At 37.1% G+C, this 23876-nt stretch overlaps 1 protein-coding gene across 1 annotated transcript in view; it reads right to left on the reverse strand.

The window, feature by feature from the left end:
• Positions 1 to 2053: 2053 nt before the first annotated feature.
• Positions 2054 to 23876, reverse strand: part of LOC128644612 (regulatory-associated protein of mTOR) — a gene marked incomplete at its 5' end in the record, with an annotated part of 93403 nt that continues 71580 nt past the window's right edge. Inside the window, 8 exons of the mRNA XM_053697158.1 lie at positions 2054 to 2451; positions 2647 to 2771; positions 3093 to 3207; positions 13406 to 13511; positions 17140 to 17250; positions 18840 to 19026; positions 19418 to 19521; positions 20360 to 20478. Coding sequence (XP_053553133.1) covers positions 2315 to 2451; positions 2647 to 2771; positions 3093 to 3207; positions 13406 to 13511; positions 17140 to 17250; positions 18840 to 19026; positions 19418 to 19521; positions 20360 to 20478 — 1004 coding nt within the window. The remainder of the gene's footprint in view (positions 2452 to 2646; positions 2772 to 3092; positions 3208 to 13405; positions 13512 to 17139; positions 17251 to 18839; positions 19027 to 19417; positions 19522 to 20359; positions 20479 to 23876) is intronic.

The raw sequence follows: 23876 nt of genomic DNA on the forward strand, positions 1-23876 counted from the left end.
TGGACTCTTGCTAATTACATGAAAGAAAGATAGTTCTATGGCTGTATGTTTGGGGTTTTTGCCATGCTGCAGACTAAATTTGAGGCCAATCAGATGATGGTTTTGCATGATAGACAAGTATCTGCCAGAACTTCTCAGAATTGAGGAGACCATTCATTCTGACCAAATTCTCAACTGCAGAAATGCAGTCCCAAACTTGCAAAGAACCTCCACCATGCTTCACAGTTGCCTGCAGACACTCATTCTTGTACTGTTCTCCAGACCTTCATCGAACAAACTACCTTCTGCTATAGCTAAATATATAAAATTTTAACTTGTCAGTCCAGTGCACCTGATGCTATTTTTCTGCACCCCAGCTCCTGTGTTTTCACGCATAGTTGAGTCGCTTGGTCTTGTTTCCACATCTAGGATATGGCTTTTCGACTACAAGTCTTCCATGACGATCACCTCTGACCAGTCTTCTCTGGACAGTAGATGGGTGTCCCAGGGTCCCACTGTGGGGTCAGGATTGTGAAGGGAAGTGAGCATGATGTGTCTATCTGCCGTATGTTTCCTTGGCTGACCACTGCGTCTATAGTCCTCAATGTTGCCCATTTATTTATGCTTCTTCAGAAAAGCTTGAACAGCACATCTGAAAACCCCTGCCTGCCTTGGAGAGACCTTGCTGATACAGTAGAACTGGTTTATTGATTTAATAACTTTTGTTTACTATAGTCTTATTTTGTTATTGATTATCTGTTTTACTTAGAGGCACAAATTAATCTTGCCCTCTTACCTTTTAAGAAGAACATTTTTAATATCCCTTTGTTCTTTATCCCTATTATTTCACAAGCTTATTGCTCCATTACACTTTACTGCAAGGAAGCAGCAGTACAAAAGAGGATTAGTTATCTTATAAGGTTATAATTGCAAAAAGAATACAAAGCAACTAATTAAAAAAGAGCAGGGTTCCCCACATATAATCCCCCCATGCATTTATTATTATTTGTCTTAATCTATTTTTTTTGCCCGTTTTGCTTTTTTTGCCAAGACAATGTACTATATACTTATTTTTTTAAGATATATAATAAAAGTTCAGTTTTAATGACTAGTACGGATATCACACTTTTTTTCTTTTTCTTTAATGTGCTTGGACGGCACACTCCTAGCTTTTTAATTTTAGTTTGTTCTAAGTTATTGCTCATGCAAAACCAAATAAATAAATCATATATTGTTAAGAAAATTAAAGCAATTAAAAACATATTGTAGTAATATTTTTTTTTATTTGGGAGTTTCAATAAACTATATATGTGATACTATACGTAATGATGTAATAATATATTAAAAACAAAGATTAGCATGAAAATAATATGCAAATGTATTTTTATATTTTTACAATTATTTTTGTTGTTCTCCAGCTGCAAGCAACCAGCTCCAACTAAATGAGAGACCAGAAGATACTTATAGAATGAAGTGAAGAACCTGCAGGCCTTTGACTTTAAATGGACAGTAAACACCTTGACATTTTTATATATCATTTTGTTATGCATTAGGAAACAACTAGACATGTAATTTAGCTCTGACAATTGAGCAATTCCCAATTCCTAATTATAAGAACGCTAAATGCACCATGCTGACTCAAGGTTATCTCTGCTACATACATATCTCTAATTGGCTTTAACTGATAACAAATGGGAAACAAATTACTGTATACTAATTTTATGACAGTGGCTAGCCTTGTTGTCTGTGGACTAAAGCCTAGATTGGATACTCTAAGTAAGGCAAATGGTGGCTACCAAAAAATAATATCAGTAAAATAATGCTAATATGCTTTAAAAATATTAAGCCTTGGCTGAAATGCTATTGTATAGCAACAAAACACACAACGTCTTGTAATTACAAGGTGTTTACTGTTGCTTTAAAAAGTTTCTAGTTTCTACATTTGGACATAAAGTGGATTATACAATAGTAAAGGAACAGAAACAGTCCATACCATACATAATCACCCTTTTTGCTTTTAGCATTATAAGGTATATACAATTTTTTTCTCAGGTAAAGAATACAAATGCTCAATAGAATTATGCTTTGGTATTAGAAGGACAATAATGTCCTTTTAAGGAATGTTTACGGGAGAAAGAATCCAGTTTTAAGGAGTCAACGTCATGACAGGATTAGATCCTGGAAGCTCATATTGATCAATTAATTTAAGCACTGATTATTAGGAAGTAGAATTACAGGAGGCAGCAGGAGAAAGGCAGAGGATGTGCATTGATGTAGCCCTATGTACAAACATATAGAAATTACTTTTCCTTAAGGAAATTTGGAGATTGGGAAATTATGCATCCTCTTCTCTGAAGATCCACTCACCTCTGGTAGTTGGTAACATATCTGATAGACCTTGCCAAGCTGTCACCATCTCTGGATTTTTCTCAAGATCAGCAAAATTTTTCCACACTCGGATGGCACCGTCATCTATAAAGGAAAAGAAAATAATTATATATGTCCATATCTTAAAAAGAAAGCAGAACCCCCCCCCCCTCCATCCATGTACAGCTTTGTGATTAGAACATGGGTCTCTGCTGCTCTCATACTAACCTAACATGCAATGACAGAAAAGCAAAGATTTTATGAACTATACTTTACAGAGACATTCAACAGAGCACAAACCTGTGGCACTCAGCAATAAAGAACAATCCTGTCCGTTCAGATATTCTACGGCAGTTATGCGAGTATATCGTGGATTACCATTGTGAAAATAATCCAGCTTCTCTCCTTTCTCCCAGTCCCAGAAACTGTTAATAAAAAAAATAAAGTCAATGTAATGTGGCAACTTTGTGTTCTGAAAAAGAAACAGGTGAACTTAAAGGTCAGGTGAGGTTTGATCGGGATATTAAACAGTTTGACACAGTATGAAGAAGTCTATACTGTGAGAAACGGTGTGGCTAGCCTGGTCTCTGAAGATAGGAATAGAAATACATCTGATCAGAGATCTGGTCATCAGACACACATCTATCCTGTCACATTGTGACAAAGGCTAATGACACTTTGCAGGGATAAAGGACGCTTTATATAGACTGTGTGATGCACGGTCATTAGGAAATCACTAAACTTACCAGATACTGTCTTTATCGGCCACAGCAATGCACGAGGTAAATGGATGAAACTTCACAACAGAAGGGACTCCAGGGTTGCGATTGATAAAAATCTGATCATCCAAACGAGAAATTCCTGAAAACAAGCAAAAGACTTTTATGGCACTGCTCACAGGCTTCTAGAAGCATGCTAGATACTTGGCACCTTAGTGACTCTGCTCTGTGCTAGCATAAGTTCCACTTTGACACATTAAAAATTAGGACTGGCTGCCGTTAGAAGGATATTGATTGCTGACTGGACAGTTGTCAGCTCAGATTAACTGTGCCTGGCAGGATAGGCGCCATGTTCAAGCAAACAGACACTTAAAACCTCATCATGGCACAGAGAGAAAAAAAAAAAGTACTCTAAACACCATAGCCAGTCTATCCAGGACAACAAAAAGAAGAGAGAGAATGGTACAGAGTGCACAACACGTGACAAAAGAAGTAAAAAAACAAAAAACAAAGTTAAAAAGAAATCTTAAAAATCAGAAAAAATATATATCAAAGCGCCAGCTATACGGCAGGGTTCAGAATAAAACCAAAAGCACTTTACAGCTTAATGAAGATAAAAAGTTTTATTAAAAACAATCTTTAAAACAATCTTCTAAAAACAGCTGGTGACGCTATCTTAAACAGATACCATACAATATCTGGTATACATACAATAAAAATAATTTATGACATACAACAGATCATCTTACATGGATCCACGTATTAACAATATGAAATCATGAGCAAGAACAAAAATTAAAAAACCCTTAAACAGTGTCCAATGCTAATAATAAATATAAAGTTAAACCGGAGTAATATCTGATTAATAGGTACTGTCTTGTAACTCTGATGCGGTTATCCCTTTCCGGTTTCCCTTGTGTTTCGTGTGTATATTGTGTTGAGCGAGTTTGGGTAAATTCTAACTAACATATTGGCCTTAAAGGATTACTTTCTGTTATAATTTTTAAGCTAAACAACTAACATATTAAAGTTAAAAAACATTAATTAAAACCTACTGACCTATATTTTCTCCAAAACGAAGTTTCATAACGTTCTAAAAGTTATATCTTTTATTCGCCGATGATGTCACGTTATCCTGCCCACTATTTTCAGCACTGCATGTTCAAAATACTTAAACCAATAACTTTGTGTTTAAAGCGCCATTTTGAAACCTAGGTATTGTAAACAGATTGGTACAGAGCAAAGGATACCCACGGAGTGGGTTTGGAAAACAATTAAATTTGCAGACAAGATTTCTGATATACGGTAGAGATATGTTAATGAAATTCTATTGATAAAAAGCGTATTTGGGGTAGTTAGTTAGTAACAGGCATAGAAAATATTTACTTACAGTGGCCCTTTAACTTGTGATGATTCCTTGTGTACTAAGAGCTAGAACAAGAGGTCCGATACACTGTACCTCGTTCGAGGTTCAGTGACGGTGAATAGGATAAATAATTTGTGCTAAATACAAACAGTGTTCCGTGCCTATAAGAGGTATGTGTTCAATTGACACAAAATACTCAGTGACAGTCCAAAATACAAAGTTATGAAAAAAATCAAAATAAAAAACAAAATAAAAAAATAAGTGATTTGTGCTAATATACAATCCAAAAAGTATGATAACACTTAGGAACGATGCTCCTAAACAAAAGGAACAGATATATGCGAATAAGAAATCACACACAAAAAAACAGTAATATAATCCCAAATAAATAAGTGTGTATCAGTGAGATGTGAAAAAACAATGAATGCCGAATCTTCAAATTCCACTAGTGACCAGCATGATTAATCAAAATTGCGGCAAAATAAACAGAAAAAATATATCAAATAAGTCAATCGTAAAGAGTGTGTTAGGGTGCTCCAGATAAAATGTAGGTTTTATTCCTCTTTCAGTGGTTCAAAAAAGTCTATGTGCAGTATTATTTCTTGTAGCGGGGATTGGGCTTCAGCGTTAATAGGCAGGTAACAGCTCCAGCGTAACCCAGGTGTTTAATCCTTCTCTATCTACCGTTCCACACTGCCAGATCTGCACAGGAATGTGGATTTTGACAGTGGAGGGCCCCATTGCTGTGGATTCGGCCTCTTTCCTGGTTCCAGACTTAAAGGAGTGTTTTTCTTGCTGAGGATTCCTGCTGGAAATCTTGATTGCAGTATGGATCGTGCTAGGGGAACTTCGGTCCCTCCAAGGCGGTATAGAGATGGTTCGGACGGATCCCCCAGGAGGAGAGGCTCTGCAGGTCTTGTTGTAGACAGAGCTAGACAAAGGATTCTGGCTACAGACTGGAGCTGTACTCTAGACAATAAACATGTGACTTCCACTCTAGACAGGAAACATGTGACCTCCACTATAGACAATAAACATGTGACTTCCACACTCTATTAACCTCTGTATAAGTTGCTGTGTATCGCATTTGTGACGTTTTTATTACATTTTAAATAAATATTTTTATATCATATTCATCGTGAGAGTACTGTTTACCCACCAGTATAAAGTGGGTGTGCGCATTCCCCTGAGCTTGGTCGTAAGCTCAAGTACATGTGAGTAGGCTTTTGGCCACAAACCTTATACATTGTTGATAACCATCACAGAATTACACTATGTTGCTATTTCTCTCTCCCTTCCTTTGAGAAATCTTCAAGGACAGAAAAGACACAAGAGATACAGAAGTCTGCACAAGGAAAAATACATATCCTTATATGAACTTTTGTTTTGGGTTCTTTTTAGAATCATCACATTTATATTCACATTTTCTTTGATTGTGATGTTTGGTATATTTTTTATATAACTTGTTGTTTTATACTATACCTTGTTTTACGTGCTCTACTTTTAGCATTAATAGTATTGATATACTCTTGTTATAGAAAGAATTTATAATTGTTCTTTGAAAGCACATATTAATTTGTAGATCGATACACAAAAGTTTTATATTTTATTGATTGATACACGAAAAGTTTTATATTATTGTAATTTATACTTTCACCTAATATTAGGAAGCTTGTTGCAAGTTAGTATCACTAAATACGGATTTGATTAACATCCTACTAGCATTTGCACTATTTTAGAGAATTGACAATACGCGGTTTCACTGACACATAGATTTTTGTTTAAATTTTATAGTAAGCTTCACTGCACTATTGATAATTGTAGCCACAATCACACACACATAGAGTTGTTTGTTCTGTTTTATTGAGCGCCTAAATTACTATTACGAATACTGATAAGCACTTTACTGATAGACTTTTGAAAAGAATCTCTTTTGAAAAAGATCTCGTTTGCATAATGACATTATTTAACAGCAGACGTAATATGACATCATGTGCTGACGATTTTTTTGATGATAATAATGATATCACAAATGATTCCCTTGAGGGTCTATTAAGGGAAGTAGAAAAATATATGACTAAGGAAACAAAATATCATTTAGAAATAGTCACATTAGAAAAATACTTGAAGGAACAAATTACCCCAAGGGGTTTAAGAATTTTTAAAAATCCCACGTTTGGTCAAGACAATCTGATGTTTATGACAAAATGGAACCATATTTTAGAAGATTGTACCAAAAAATTAATGGGTCTAATTATTAGTGAAAGGAAAAAACTCTTAGAAGAAGTGAACGAAGAAATCAATGTATTAGAACAGAAAGTTATTCCACACATGAATGACACTAAATATGAGAACCTTTCTAACACAATAATAGAAAACATTGACTCTTTGAAAAAAGATATTAAAAACACTAAGAGAAAGAAATATATAAGGGATTATGAGGACTACAAGGAAAGGAATTACAAAATAAAAAACATAAGAACAAATATGCACACTTCCAGTAATCACAGAAACAATAACAAAATGTCTAATAAACAAAATGACAAAAACTACGGACATACGTATCAAAATATCCATAAAGGCAATGGGATATATGAAAATAGGAACAGGTCACTAGCACATAGAGAAAGGGAGCAGTACTACATACACAGAAATAGTGATAATCCACAGGCAGGATTAAGACATTCAGAGTACCAACAGGATGCCAGAAATTACACACACCAACATAATAGGGGTAATTATAATAAATCAGAGCATCATAGGAGAGATGAGAATGACTGGCAACAACCTAGGTATCCATTTAGGAAACAAAAAGCACAACATTACAATGAGACTAACACCTATAATAGATTTGAGGGATTAAATAGATGTGATTCAGGTGATGAGGAGGTTTTTTTAGAAACCGGAAAGAGAAGGTATACCCGTACAGATTCAGACCTTTTCAACAAGAGAAGAAGAAATATGGACAGAATAGATTATTAATAAGTGAACCATGCAACACTAAAAAAGAAAGTACCAATGCAAATGGTAACACCAACACTGCACAGAAAGGGATTTTCAATTTGTCTAGTGTCGTTTTATCTGAAGCACAAACATCTGTTTTGGAAAGGGGATTGAATTTTGCCCCAAGTTACAGACTCAACAAATTTGATACATATATAGGGATACAGAAGTTTATACGCAACTTGTGTATTAAAATTTTTTTGCTAGTAGTCCTATTATAAAAAATAATTCTTTAGAGCCAAATTTGTATAGACATGTAGAATTATGCAAAAAGTCTACCTTTAATCCAACTCAGTATAAATCGGCCCCTATGGAGACTTTTTTGGAGTTGGTACACAGAGATATTAAAAATCTGAAAATGTATTATAGATCAAATCTGACTAGAGTAGAACAAATTCCACTAGATAAATTGAAAAATGATGATAGAATCACCATTAGGCCCGCGGATAAGGGCGGAGGAACAGTGATAATGGACAAAAATAAATATGATGAAGAATGTCTTAGACAATTAAATAACACTGATACCTATAAAAAATTAAACTCCAACCCCATTTTGGTCTTTAAAAAAAGATTGGAAGTCTATCTTAATAAAGGACTTAAAGATGATATTATAAACAAAAAGGAGTATGGTTACATTTATAATCCATTCCCGAAAACACCAACCTTTTATGTACTCCCCAAGATCCATAAGGACTTATGTAATCCCCCAGGGAGACCAATCGTGTCGGGTGTAAATTCCCTAACTAGTAACCTCTCAGCTTATATAGACCAACAGCTACAAAATTATGTGAAAAGCACCAAATCAAATCTAAAAGACACCATAAGCATACTAAACCATCTAGAGGATATTGAATGGAATAAAGAATGGTGGCTAGTCACCAGTGACGTTACGTCACTGTACACCATCATAAATAAAGATCTGGGGATCGCATCAGTTAAAAAGATCTTGGAGGAAGACAAAACCCTAAACAGTAAACAACTAGAATTTATTTTGGAAGGTATTAGGATTATTTTGGAAACTAATTATTTTTACTTCAATAAAACATACTACCTTCAGACTAGCGGGACGGCGATGGGCACCAGATTTGCGCCCAGTTATGCCAATCTTTATATGGCTAATTGGGAGAATAATTATATATACAACTCCCCCTGGGCGCAATATCTGGCGTCCTATCGCCGCTATATAGATGACCTGTTCCTGATATGGTCAGGTAGTGAGGTTCAACTTGTTAAGTTTATGGAATATCTGAAGGATAATGAGTTCCAAGTATCCTTAAACTTGGAAGTATAGCAAAGAAAAAATAGAATTCCTAGACTTGGAAATATATATTAAGGATAATTCTCTTATGTCTAGGAATCATTTCAAAAGTATAGATGTAAATAATTACATTAATCTTAACAGCTGCCATCAACGCCACTGGTTAACAAATGTCCCCAAAGGACAATTTGTTCGGTTAAGACGTAATTGCAAGGAAATATCTGATTACCAAACCCAATCTCAAGTCTTGAAAAAACGTTTCCTGGAAAAAAATTATTCAGATAGTTTTTTGGAGGAAAAAATAGAGGAAGTTAAAAGTATGGATAGAATTGAATTATTAAAATATAAGAATAAAAATATACAAGATTATAAGGATAAAAATAAGGGTTTGGCAAATAGACGAATTTTTCAGCACAGTACACAAAGTTATGAATTAAGAAATATTATTCATAGACATTGGGGCATCCTCACTAGAGATTCAGGATTAACTGAACTCCTTGGGGAAGGTCCAAAAATTATGTTTAGAAAGGTTCCTAATTTAAGATTACAGCTATCACATACAAATAACATAAAGAACAAACAGAGTGTATCATCTGCCAAGAATTGGCTGCCCACTCCTCAGATAGGGTTTAGAAAGTGTTCATTTTGTAATGCATGTCAGAGAATGAAAAAAAACAACAAAATTATGTAATAAGTTTCATTTAGCGGACTACAAAAAAGTATATGAGATAAATCAATTCATTACGTGTAACAGCAAGAATGTAATTTATTTATTGCGCTGTTCATGTAATCTTATCTATATAGGTCGCACCTCTAGGCTCCTTAGAACTAGGCTAAATGAACATATCTATACTATTGAGAAGGGATATCAGAACCACACACTGTCAGCACATTTTGATAGAGTACATAAAAGGAAAGTTGGCTATCTAGAATTTGTAGGGATAAGAAAAATTGAACAAGACTGGAGAGGTGGTGATATACAGAACCAGTTAGGACGCCTAGAAATGAAATGGATTCATACTATGGATACGTTTATACCTAATGGTTTAAACAAAGATTTTGAACTGCACCATTTTTTACAGTAGTAATCTGTAAGAAATCACTTGTTTATGTGACAATTCTTTACTTATCTTTAGTACTTTAGAAGTAGAACTGTGGTAATATGTTAATGTAACAAACTGGGAAATATGCTTGCTAGTAAGGAAGCATATAATCCTAATCTGTATTTATATTGCCTCAATAAGCTTCCAATATCAAAGAGTAATGACTACAGGAATGCTTTAGAGGCAGAACAAAGGATATATATTTCTCAAGACAGGAGCAGTAACTAGTTAAGGAAAATACCCTGATTAGTACTCATAGCATGTTTAATATGGCACACTGCAGGTGAGGAGTTAATATAACCATTTAGTAATGGTAGTGCTAGTAGCTTGCTGGCAGATTTATACAGTGTAACACATAGAGGAATGTCAATATTATGGCAAGCTTAAATATGGAAGTAGTGAGAGTAGCAGACTTAGAACACTACAAGTAAAAGCTTATACGGAACCTGATAACCTCATGTGTCGCTATACTTGTTGCAAGCTGAAGGCACTGTGAGTGCTTGAGATCCGGAAGGCTGTGTCAGAGCAGCTGGAAGTCTGTGCACGCTGTGAAGTTGGAACGCTGCCAGGCCTGAGCAGCGTGTGAGGAGTGAATGGCTTGCAGTGACGTCAGAGGAAGCCAGGTAGGAAGACAACAAGCAGCGCTTTTGCCAAGGTGTGCAAGTGAAGTAGTTTAAATGCAGCCGAGTACTTTCTTTCACCAGGATACAAGCTGGAGTTGTGAGTTAATCACTTCAATAAACCAGCAAAGAGTAATTAGACAGTGCAGGCTTTATAGGCAGGAGGAGACAATGTTAAGGTGGTATAGGCTTGATATGGCAAAGTATATATTAAGGTGGAATGTGTAAGATAGGACCATGACATAATCTTAAATCTAATTGTAATGATAATGCTACATTAAATTCAGTATCTGAGTATGCCATAATCTTTATTATTTTTCAAAAAAGTTGTATATAGTAATGTTAAAGGCTTCTGTAACTTGGGGCAAAAGTACAGCACCAAATTAAGCGATACGGGATTAGAATTAAAATAAACATAAGGGGTAAGATATATAAATGACAGCAATTGATTTGACTAACATAACACTGATATAAAGAATAAAAGATATCATAAGTTAAACAGTTTGTATGAAAGGCACATCATATCTGGTGTATCGGATTTTAAGAGGTGGCACAACTTACTAAGATTTGGTTTTGTGATTTCCTATTAAATATAGTTTATTTTGATGGCAATATGTTAAGTAAATCAAGAAGTACACATTGGTGTTTTCCTTAAATAACTGCAAATAGAAATTAATCTCATCTGACCTTACGGATGATACCTATGCCCTTTTCCAAAAGGGTAACAGAAAAACCTGGATATCCGTTTTAAACACAAGAGACTGGTATATAAGGACCTATGGACATGCGCACTTTATATCCTTGAAAAAGCTGCAAATCGAAACAATCGTTGGATTTCTCTACTCTCCTGGGCGTCTATACACTTGCGGTCACACTTGTAGGAGGAGCCACTCCCATTTGGGTTTAAGGTGGATCAGTGCAGCGGTTAAATTTCTGCTGCCTGAATCCACTGACATCCTGCAGTAGGAGTTGACTTTTGTGAGCAATATCAAGATATAAGGCTCTATTAACCTCTGTATAAGTTGCTGTGTATCGCATTTATGACGTTTTTATTACATTTTAAATAAATATTTTTATATCATATTCATCGTGAGAGTACTGTTTACCCACCAGTATAAAGTGGGTGTGCGCATTCCCCTGAGCTTGGTCGTAAGCTCAAGTACATGTGAGTAGGCTTTTGGCCACAAACCTGATACATTGTTGATAACCATCACAGAATTACACTATGTTGCTATTTCTCTCTCCCTTCCTTTGAGAAATCTTCAAGGACAGAAAAGACACAAGAGATACAGAAGTCTGCACAAGGAAAAATACATATCCTTATATGAACTTTTGTTTTGGGTTCTTTTTAGAATCATCACATTTATATTCAGGAAAAACTCACATGTTTATTGTCTATAGTGGAGGTCACATGTTTCCTGTCTAGAGTGGAAGTCACATGTTTATTGTCTAGAGTGCAGCTCCAGTCTGTAGCCAGAATCCTTTGTCCAGCTCTGTCTACAACAAGACCTGCGGAGCCTCTCCTCCTGGGGGTCCGTCCGAACCATCTCTATACCGCCTTGGAGGGACCGAAGTTCCCCTAGCACGATCCATACTGCAATCAAGATTTCCAGCAGGAATCCTCAGCAAGAAAAACACTCCTTGAAGTATGGAACCAGGAAAGAGGCTGAATCCACAGCAACAGGACCCTATAAAGACCCACTAGGGGGCCCTCCACTGTCAAAATCCACATTCCTGTGCAGATCTGGCTGTGTGGAACGGTAGATAGAGAAGGATTAAACACCTGGGTTACGCTGGAGCTGTTACCTGCCTATTATCGCTGAAGCCCAATCCCTGCTACAAGAAATAATACTGCACATAGACTTTTTTGAACAACTGAAAGAGGAATAAAACCTACATTTTATCTGGAGCACCCTAACACACTCTTTACGATTGACTTATTTGATATATTTTTTCTGTTTATTTTGCCGCAATTTTGATTAATCATGCTGGTCACTAGTGGAATTTGAAGATTCGGCATTCATTGTTTTTTCACATCTCACTGATACACACTTATTTATTTGGGAGTATATTACTGTTTTTTTGTGTGTGATTTCTTATTCACATATATCTGTTCCTTTTGTTTAGGAGCATCGTTCCTAAGTGTTATCATACTTTTTGGATTGTATATTTTTTGGATTGTATATTAGCACAAATCACTTATTTTTTAATTTTGTTTTTGATTTTGATTTTTTTCATAAATTTGTATTTTGGACTGACACTGAGTATTTTGCGTCAATTGAACACATACCTCTTATAGGCACGGAACACTGTTTGAATTTAGCACAAATTATTTATCCTATTCCGCTAGTGGAACACCGTCACTGAACCTCGAACGAGGTACAGTGTATCGGACCTCTTGTTCTAGCTCTTAGTACACAAGGAATCATCACAAGTTAAGGCCAATATCTTAGTTAGAATTTACCCAAACTCGCTCAACAGAATACACACACGAAACACCAGGGAAACCGGAAAGGGATAACCGCATCAGAGTTACAAGACAGTACCTATTAATCAGATATTACTCCGGTTTAACTTTATATTTATTATTAGCATTGGACACTGTTTAAGGATTTTTTGATTTTTTGTTCTTGCTCATGATTTCATATTGTTAGTACGTGGATCCATGTAAGATGATCTGTTGTATGTCATAAATTATTTTTATTGTATGTATACCAGATATTGTATGGTATCTGTTTAAGATAGCGTCACCAGCTGTTTTTAGAAGATTGTTTTATAGATTGTTTTTAATAAAACTTTTTTTATCTTCATTAAGCTGTAAAGTGCTTTTGGTTTTATTCTGAACCCTGCCGTATAGCTGGCGCTTTGATATATATATTTTTTCTGATTTTCCAAAAACGCTTTGACCACTAGGGGTCATTTATCAGAGCCAAGGGTTCGTTAGCAGTAGGCGCTAAGTGAACACTCCCATTTGTAAAAAGAAATTTTACCTTTCTGTATCAGACGCTGGGCTTGTTTCCTGACTTTTGAGTTTCGCAAGAAGCGCCACTCTCGCTCCTTACGTATCTGGCTTTCAATGTCATGCTCCTCTGGGACCTGACAAATCACAGAAAAAAGATGTCTCATAAAGTACCACTATGACTTAATAGAGCATAATAAATACTATACTAGCACCTGTAAGCTAATTGGTTCTTTCAAGCGTCTTATGCACAAACTTTACCTAGCAATTGGTACTCAGAATGTTCTCACTATTTGGGATTGCCGAATGTGTTTATATTCGAATGTTAGAACGAATGTATTTGATTTACACAACCAAATGTTGATAAGAACGAATATTCTTAAATATTCTATAATTGAATGCTATTTACAGTTTTCAAATGTCACTTTCAATTTCGAATGTTCATAATTAGCGAATATCCCAATTCGAAATTTCAAATGTAACATTCAATTTAACAAATATTGTTCAGAAGAAGTTAAATAGTTCATGTGGTAGGGAATTTAGTAAATTGATACATAATAGATACAAATATATCAATTTGAATGTTTCTATTTCAAATATTGCATAATTCTTACATTACATTTAAAGAAAGCATTAGAAATACTATTACAAATATACAGTATCCTACAAACCTGAGTACACCCCTCACATTTTTGTAAATATTTTATATCTTTTCATGTGACAACACTGAAGAAATGACACGTTGCTGCAATGTAAAGTATTGCGTGTACAGCCAGTGTAAATTTGCTGTCCCCTCAAAATAACTCAACACACAGCCATTAATGTCTAAACCGTTGGCAACAAAATGAGTACAACCCTAAGTGGAAATATCTAAATTGGGCCCAAAGTGTTAATATTTTGTGTGGCCACCATTATTTTCCAGCACTGCCTTAACCCTCTTGGGCATGGAGTTCACCAGAGCTTCACAGGCTGCCACTGGAGTCCTCTTCCACTCCTCCATGACGACATCACAGAGCTGGTGGATGTTAAAGACCTTGCGCTCCCCCACCTTCCGTTTGAGGATGCCCCACAGATGCTTAATAGGGTTTAGATCTGGAGAAATGCTTGGCCAGTCCATCACCTTTACCCTTAGCTTCTTTAGCAAGGCAGTGGTTGTCTTGGAGAAGTGTTTAGGGTCGTTATCATGTTGGAATCCTGCCCTGCGGCCCAGTCTCCAAAGGGAGGGAATCATGCTTTGCTTCAGTATGTCACAGTACATGTTGGCATTCATTGTTCCCCCAATGAACTGTAGCTCCCCAGTGCCGGCAGCACTCATGCAGGCCCAAACCATGACACTCCCACCACCATGCTTCGCTGTAGGCAGGACACACTTGTCTTTGTACTCCTCATCTGGTTGCCGCCACACACGCTTGACACCATCTAACCCAAATAAGTTTATCTTGGTCTCATTGGACCACAGGACATGGTTCCAGTAATCCATGCCCTTAGACAAGTTGTTATTGTACTCTCCCTTTAAGACTTTTACCTGTGATTATCTCACCTGCCTATTTAAGCTAGCCTCACTATGACTTCTTTACTTAGTAATCATTCAGATTGTTCCCAAGCTTGTGTCTTGCTACATCCAGACATTGTTTCCTGAAGTATCAGTTTCTTTCAGCCTGAGCTGTTTTTGCCTATTTGTTTTCAGCGTTGAAGGACCTACTCATCTGTGAATTTTTGTGCTCTCAGTCTCGTAATTTAATTTCAGTTTTTTTTTTCCCTGTTGTTAATCCGTCCACCTCGGCTGAGTGACGTCATCCTTTCCTTCCTCCGCCTCATGACCGGATCATCGCCTCTTCACAATGCGGTAAGCAGTTGCTTTGAGACAAGCTTGTCACATACTGTTTTTTTTTACTCCTTATTCCTTTCTCTGCAGATTGTTAGCTAACATATGTTTAATCCCTATGATGCCATACTCACTTCCGCTAAGGAATCTTAGCAGATACAGTGAGTCTCCGGCATCACAGGGTACAGCAATTACCTCTTGTAGGATACAGTGTAACTTTGAATACCGTTACACTGTACCCAATACCTCGCAAGTCCACTGATTTACTGTACTTACTAACATAATTTCGGGGGGAAAGAGGAACACCGTTAACATTTAACCCACAATAAGGAGCTAGCTTATTGATTTTCTATACTTGTACCAAATTCCTGTTATTCAATTGGACTGCAGTTGAGGTTCATTTATTTTACTTTCAACAGAAAATATTGGACTGAAGTTCAGAGGAAATATAATTCTTAGAGTCTGCTTGTCTTCAGCAAACTGTTTGCGGGCTTTCTTGAGCATCATCTTTAGAAGAGGCTTCATTATGGGACGACAGCCATGCAAACCAATTTGATGCAGTGTATGGTCTGAGCACTAACAGGCCGACTCCCCACCCCTTCAACCTCTGCAGCAATGCTGGCAGCACTCATATGTCTATTTCCCAAAGACAACCTCTGGATATGATGCTGAGCATGTGCACTCAACTTCTTTGGTCGGCCATGGTGAGGCCTGTTCTGAGTGGAACCTGTCCCGTAAAACCGCTTGCCCACCGTGCTGCAGCTCAGTTTCAGGGTCTTGGCAATCTTCTTATAGCCTAGGCCATCGTTATGTAGAGCAACTATTCTTTTTTTCAGATCCTCAGAGAGTTATTTGCTATGAGGTGCCATGTTGAATTTCCAGTGACCAGTATGAGAGAGTGTGAGAGCGATAACACCAAATTTTACACACCTGCTCCTCATTCACACCTGAGACCTTGTAACACTAACGAGTCACATGACACCGGGGAGGGAAAATAGCTAATTGGGCCCAATTTGGACATTTCCACTTAGGGGTGTACTCACTTTTGTTGCCAACGGTTTAGACATTAATGGCTGCGTGTTGAGTTATTTTGAGGGGACAGCAAATTTACACTGTTATACAGGCTGTACACTCACTACTTTACGTTGTAGCAAAGTGTAATTTCTTCAGTGTTGTCACATCAAAAGATATAATAAAATATTTACAAAAATGTGAGGGGTGTACTCACTTTTGTGGGATACTGTATATCATTTTTTCCAATATTACATAATTTTAATTGAATTATTAGAAAAATGTAAATTGAATATTACATTTAAAGAAAGCATTATAAATACTATTACATTAAACAAATGTTAAAATGTTGTACAAACATTCGAAACAAACTAATGTGTTAAAGTGAATGTAAACTTTGACGAATGTGTGCCCGGTTTTTAAAAATCCTTTTAAAATCAGGGACACTTTCATTCATCAAAGTTTACATTTCACTGGTTTTGTTAAAATACTTACCTTTTCTTCTTGAAAGCCGGACCAGTGATTCCCCCGCCTGCCGCTCCTCTCTTTATACGTCAGAAATGAAGAATCTGCTTCCTCCAATCACGGCTTGGCCTCAGGCAATGTTTGCTCTGGGGAGGGTGAAGCCGTGAATGGAAGAAGCTGGATTCTTAATTAATGATATAAGAAGAGTTAAGCGGCACGCAGGGGATCTCTGGTCCGGCTTTCAAAAGAAAAGTTAAGTATTTTAACTAAACCGATGAAATGTAAACTTTGATATGAAAATGCCCCTGTTTTTAATATGATTTTTAAAAACCGGGCACACATTTGTCAATGTTTACATTCACTTTAAAATTAGTTTCACTCTTTTGCCTCTTCACAGAAGATATTTATGTTGATTAAATGGTCTCAATATACATAAAAAGCATAGATTACTGTGGCACTGTTACCTTCATGACTGGCTGAGCAAAGTATTTGGCACTCCAATCACCAAAGCCAGTTTGCAGAGATCCAGACACAAAACTCTTATGCATCAAGGTATCATCTCCATCATCGGTGGCCTGCGAAGAGTGCATGATTACTGTTATTAGACTGCAAGTGATGTAGTCTAAATACTATAAACACTGAATGAATATATGTGATACTCCTCTCGGGGGAGATTAAATAAAAAGGAGAAATAAAGTGTGGGGGGGGGGGGGGAATAAAAATGTTTTAAGTGCTGGCAGAATTAGACGACCAAAAGAATTGCACATAAGCAAATTATTTCTGAGGCCTCAAAATGCAAGTGAGGATTGTAAGGACAAACTGAGTGAAAGTTTTAGTAGCTGTGGAGTATTGATTAAGAAACCACGTATGAACAGCTACTGCGTGCAAGCTGAGAGTTGATAGGGCTAAGATCAACAAGAGAGCAGTGACAGCAGAGCATGAGCGCAGTGACAGCACAGTGTAAAAGCATCAAGCTAGCAGTAGTGTGCAAGAGAAACATTCAAATTGACTGATGACAGGGCTGCAGCAGTATGCAAACAAAATGGTGACAGGAACATACAGAGATGGTGGGTTACCAGCATATGATAAAGAGCATGTTGGCTAAAGCATTGTTCAAGTGGATTGTTGTTGAAGGGACAATGTTTATGGTGGGTAAGCAGTGTGTAAGTATATAGCAGTGCTGGTGCGCAAGCACCATGACACAAAGCTATGTTCTCTTGTAAAAATTGGCACACAAATGTATTAACTATGACTGAATATTTACCAAAGGGACTGCTCATCTGAATAAAATATTCAGTTAGCAGCTTGTGTTTAGAGGACTTGAGCTCTGGGTATTAGGAGGAGGGTAGAGTGAATAACTGCATCATGCTTCATTTGGTTTGGAATGGGATAGTTGTGTGTCGGTGCAGAATCAAGATTCAAATGCAGAAGAGCACGTGGTAATATGACAGATAAAAGTACGTGGCTCCTACTCACGGGGAGGGATTGTGACACACAGATGAAAGCAAGACATATAGAACAGCTAAACAGTGACACACAGGAAAGTGATTATAAATAGAGGAAGTCAAAATGAAAAACAAGACAGAAGTGTGAAAGACTAATACTACAGACAAAAGCAGTGTGACATACTAGAGACAGTGACACAGATGTAAATGTGACAGTTGAGTGATAGAGGAAAGTGAGACAAATTAGAGTTCCTGAAACAATGACAATGTCACAGCAGAGTAAGAGAGTCAGAAGAGTGACAAAAACTGATAAACATGCTGACATATAAAGGATATAAAGACAGGACAAGAATGACAGATGAATAAAGATATGAGACAAAGATAAGAGTAACTGACACATACCGTGAATCAGAAAAATAACAGACAAGTTTATGGGATAATTAAAGGCTAACTAGATACAATACATCAATATAAATTCCATGTGTTTAATTTAAAAGAGAACACTAATATGAAAACTATAAGCATGAAAGAGATGCTCATTTGGAGTGTACTTATATCTAGTAATGTCTACCCATCCGGTATTAAAAGCACATAGACACCTTTAGTGATTTAGCACTTATTGTAGAGAAGCAAAGCATAATCATAGCATCAGTTCCATGTTGCTTTGGCTGAGATTGATGTGCAGGGTAAGAGAATTTGTAGTGCCTACTAAAATTTACCTGGTCTGGGCCCTTATCAAACATTTTACGGGTACGTGGAAACTGATGAGAGTGAGGTGTGTATTGGACACCAATATTTCCTCCCACATTGGCAGGACGGGCAGAGGGTAGTTCTCTGTTGACAGGTGGCTTGGTTACATCATTGGTGAGGCTCGAGCTGCTGGCACTAGGAGTAGGAGGGGAACCACTGCAAAGAGACCGGTGATATTAAGCTGATGGTATCACTAGATATATGGTTATTCATGGCAGATCAGTCCACATATTCAAACAATTCATGAATTATTGTGCACAACCATTTCTGATAAGGCAGATAGTTTCTATATTAAGGAATTTTCACTCAAAGTACTTTGCAACTTGGCAACAATTGCCCATGAAGCAGATATTTTTCCGTACACACTAAAGATAAAACTAGAATTTCAGTTTAACCAACTGAGAAGAGTTAATTATAATTTATGATTATCACGAAAGTCTTACTCTTATTAATGAGTGCAGATTCAGTCCCATAACGCATTACATTACATGACGTGTGCAAAGAACATACACACTTTGTTTTAATAAACCATTTTCAAATGCCTCACCCCACTTGGTGAATGTGCATCCCCTTATTGGTAGGGCTAGCTGGTGCAGACTGAGTGAGGGATGATGCATCCAGAATCCGCTGTGGACGAGCACTCATGGTGGCCTGGGAGTGGGGAAGACAAGATTGTAAGAGGCCTTAAAGTACAAGTGGAGGAAGCAGAAAGCAAAGATAGTAAAAAGAATACAACTGTGTTCACAATGACAAGCATGTAGAGGGGAGCATAGATTCCACTGGTAAAATGTCTTCACTTAATACGATTTTATAAGAAATCATACCACACAGCTTTCAGCTGCAAACTAAAATAGTAAAATGCACATTTAATGAGCAGCCTAATTAATATAGCAGCTGGTAATCATTTTAACCCAGTCACTGAATGGTCGTAGGATAACAAACACAAACATTCATCACCTGGTTAACTGCAGTGAGAAAGAAGATAAATGAGAAAACAAAATCAGGAGGGCAGGAAATCCCCCCTGGGCCCTGCAGATGCTGTCACCACTTTATAGAGAAAAATTCTGTGTGCTGAGCAAGCTGCTACAGTATCCAGTCTGCATCACTGCCTGCGGAACACTGGCTGACGCATAGCGCTCGCGTAAACACACGCAATAGCAGAATTTTACTCAAAATATAATTTATGATACAACACTCCACTTTATTAGATTTCAAGATGCAGTCATTTAGTACACCTTAAAATATATCATCATACAATGCCTGAGACCACAATAAATCTTTCACAGACCCAGATATCCTGTGACGCAACTGTGATTATGTTCCATGAATGCACTTCCATTTCTGTTACATTTCCTTGGCTTGGCATATAACACATACTTTGTTCTTTTTGCATTCCCAGTATTAGACACAAGAAAGAAGAACACACATTTTATACGATTTTAATCTTATTATTCACACATTCCACAGGTTACAGTGTCAGAGCACTCACCTTGTATGCTATGCTGTTTAGAACTTTCATGGCAAGGTCAGATGCCTCAGGATATGGATCAGCAGCAAGATGCAGAAGGACCCTCCAAATCTGGGTGTATACACTATTGAAAGATACCCCTGAAAAAAATATAACAGTTGATAATGAAAGATCAAAATGTACACCATAATTATCTTTCCTATTGCCACTTTATTGTGTCTCACAGGTGCCTCTAATAAAATGTATTTGTATGCTCAAAACTAATCAAGCCAGCAAACATACCATTATGTTCCTTGCACAGATAATTGTAAATTCAAAATGATGCAGCAGAATAACGGGACTCGGAAGAAATTTTTTTTTATTTAACCCCTATCACCTCTTGATATTTATCTTATCTCCTTTTCAGTTCGGGACAGAAAAAAATAAGCTACTGCACCGATCAAGCAGTCACTTGGTAACATGTAGCAGGATTTAAATCCCATTCTAGCTACTTTAGGGATGTGGAAAAAAAGCAATTTTTCAGGGGTAATTTGCAGGAAAAGGGGTCAAATACAAAACATTTTGAGTTTTATGTTCCTTTAAAACAAGAAACAAAAAAGGAAACCAAAACATTATTCTGGAAGATAACAGCAACATGTAGTAGACCAGACACAATATATTTTTTTTTCTTTAAATAAAGACATAAGAAGTTTTAAGACATCCATAGTGGGGACAGGTGGTGTTAAAAACATAATTTATGTAAGAACTTACCTGATAAATTCATTTCTTTCATATTAGCAAGAGTCCATGAGCTAGTGACGTATGGGATATACATTCCTACCAGGAGGGGCAAAGTTTCCCAAACCTCAAAATGCCTATAAATACACCCCTCACCACACCCACAATTCAGTTTAACGAATAGCCAAGAAGTGGGGTGATAAAAAAGTGCGAAAGCATATAAAATAAGGAATTGGAATAATTGTGCTTTATACAAAAATCATAACCACCCCAAAAAAAGGGCGGGCCTCATGGACTCTTGCTAATATGAAAGAAATGAATTTATCAGGTAAGTTCTTACATAAATTATGTTTTCTTTCATGTAATTAGCAAGAGTCCATGAGCTAGTGACGTATGGGATAATGATTACCCAAGATGTGGATCTTTCCACGCAAGAGTCACTAGAGAGGGAGGGATAAAATAAAGACAGCCAATACCTGCTGAAAATAATCCACACCCAAAATAAAGTTTAATGAAAAACATAAGCAGAAGAGTCAAACTGAAACCGCTGCCTGAAGTACTTTTCTACCAAAAACTGCTTCAGAAGAAGAAAATACATAAAAATGGTAGAATTTAGTAAAAGTATGCAAAGAGGACCAAGTTGCTGCTTTGCAAATCTGATCAATCGAAGCTTCATTCCTAAACGCCCAGGAAGTAGAAACTGACCTAGTAGAATGAGCTGTAATCCTTTGAGGCAGAGTTTTACCCGACTCAACATAGGCAAGATGAATTAAAGATTTCAACCAAGATGCCAAAGAAATGGCAGAAGCTTTCTGGCCTTTTCTAGAACCGGAAAAGATAACAAATAAACTAGAAGTCTTTCGGAAAGACTTAGTAGCTTCAACATAATATTTCAAAGCTCTAACAACATCCAAAGAATGCAATGATTTCTCCTTAGAATTCTTAGGATTAGGACATAATGAAGGAACCACAATTTCTCTACTAATGTTGTTAGAATTCACAACTTTAGGTAAAAATTCAAAAGAAGTTCGCAACACTGCCTTATCCTGATGAAAAATCAGAAAAGGAGACTCACAAGAAAGAGCAGATAATTCAGAAACTCTTCTGGCAGAAGAGATTGCCAAAAGGAACAAAACTTTCCAAGAAAGTAATTTAATGTCCAATGAATGCATAGGTTCAAACGGAGGAGCTTGAAGAGCCCCCAGAACCAAATTCAAACTCCAAGGAGGAGAAATTGACTTAATGACAGGTTTTATACGAACCAAAGCTTGTACAAAACAATGAATATCAGGAAGATTAGCAATCTTTCTGTGAAAAAGAACAGAAGGAGCAGAGATTTGTCCTTTCAAAGAACTTGCGGATAAACCTTTATCTAAACCATCCTGAAGAAACTGTAAAATTCTCGGAATTCTAAAAGAATGCCAAGAAAAATGATGAGAAAGACACCAAGAAATATAAGTCTTCCAGACTCTATAATATATCTCTCTGGATACAGATTTACGAGCCTGTAACATAGTATTAATCACAGAGTCAGAGAAACCTCTTTGACCAAGAATCAAGCGTTCAATCTCCATACCTTTAAATTTAAGGATTTGAGATCCTGATGGAAAAAAGGACCTTGCGACAGAAGGTCTGGTCGTAGCGGAAGAGTCCACGGATGGCAAGAGGCCATCCGGACAAGATCCGCATACCAAAACCTGTGAGGCCATGCCGGAGCTACCAGCAGAACAAACGAGCATTCCTTCAGAATCTTGGAGATTACTCTTGGAAGAAGAACTAGAGGCGGAAAGATATAAGCAGGATGATACTTCCAAGGAAGTGATAATGCATCCACTGCTTCCGCCTGAGGATCCCGGGATCTGGACAGATACCTGGGAAGTTTCTTGTTTAGATGAGACGCCATCAGATCTATTTCTGGAAGCTCCCACATTTGAACAATCTGAAGAAATACCTCTAGGTGAAGAGACCATTCGCCCGGATGCAACGTTTGGCGACTGAGATAATCCGCTTCCCAATAGTCTATACCTGGGATATGAACCGCAGATATTAGACAGGAGCTGGATTCCGCCCAAACCAGAATTCGAGATACTTCTTTCATAGCCAGAGGACTGTGAGTCCCTCCTTGATGATTGATGTATGCCACAGTAGTGACATTGTCTGTCTGAAAACAAATGAACGATTCTCTCTTCAGAAGAGGCCAAAACTGAAGAGCTCTGAAAATTGCACGGAGTTCCAAAATATTGATCGGTAATCTCACCTCCTGAGATTCCCAAACTCCTTGTGCTGTCAGAGATCCCCACACAGCTCCCCAACCTGTGAGACTTGCATCTGTTGAAATTACAGTCCAGGTCGGAAGCACAAAAGAAGCCCCCTGAATCAAACGATGGTGATCTGTCCACCACGTTAGAGAGTGTCGTACAATCGGTTTTAAAGATATTAATTGAGATATCTTCGTGTAATCCTTGCACCATTGATTCAGCATACAGAGCTGAAGAGGTCGCATGTGAAAACGAGCAAAGGGGATTGCGTCCGATGCAGCAGTCATAAGACCTAGAATTTCCATGCATAAGGCTACCGAAGGGAATGATTGTGACTGAAGGTTTCGACAAGCCGAAATCAATTTTAGACGTCTCTTGTCTGTTAAAGACAGAGTCATGGACACTGAATCTATCTGGAAACCCAGAAAGGTTACCCTTGTCTGAGGAATCAATGAACTTTTTGGTGAATTGATCCTCCAACCATGATCTTGAAGAAACAACACAAGTCGATTCGTATGAGATTCTGCTAAATGTAAAGACTGAGCAAGTACCAAGATATCGTC

Source organism: Bombina bombina, unplaced genomic scaffold, assembly GCF_027579735.1.
Source record: "Bombina bombina isolate aBomBom1 unplaced genomic scaffold, aBomBom1.pri scaffold_943, whole genome shotgun sequence".
NCBI classification, from domain to species: Eukaryota; Metazoa; Chordata; class Amphibia; order Anura; family Bombinatoridae; genus Bombina; species Bombina bombina.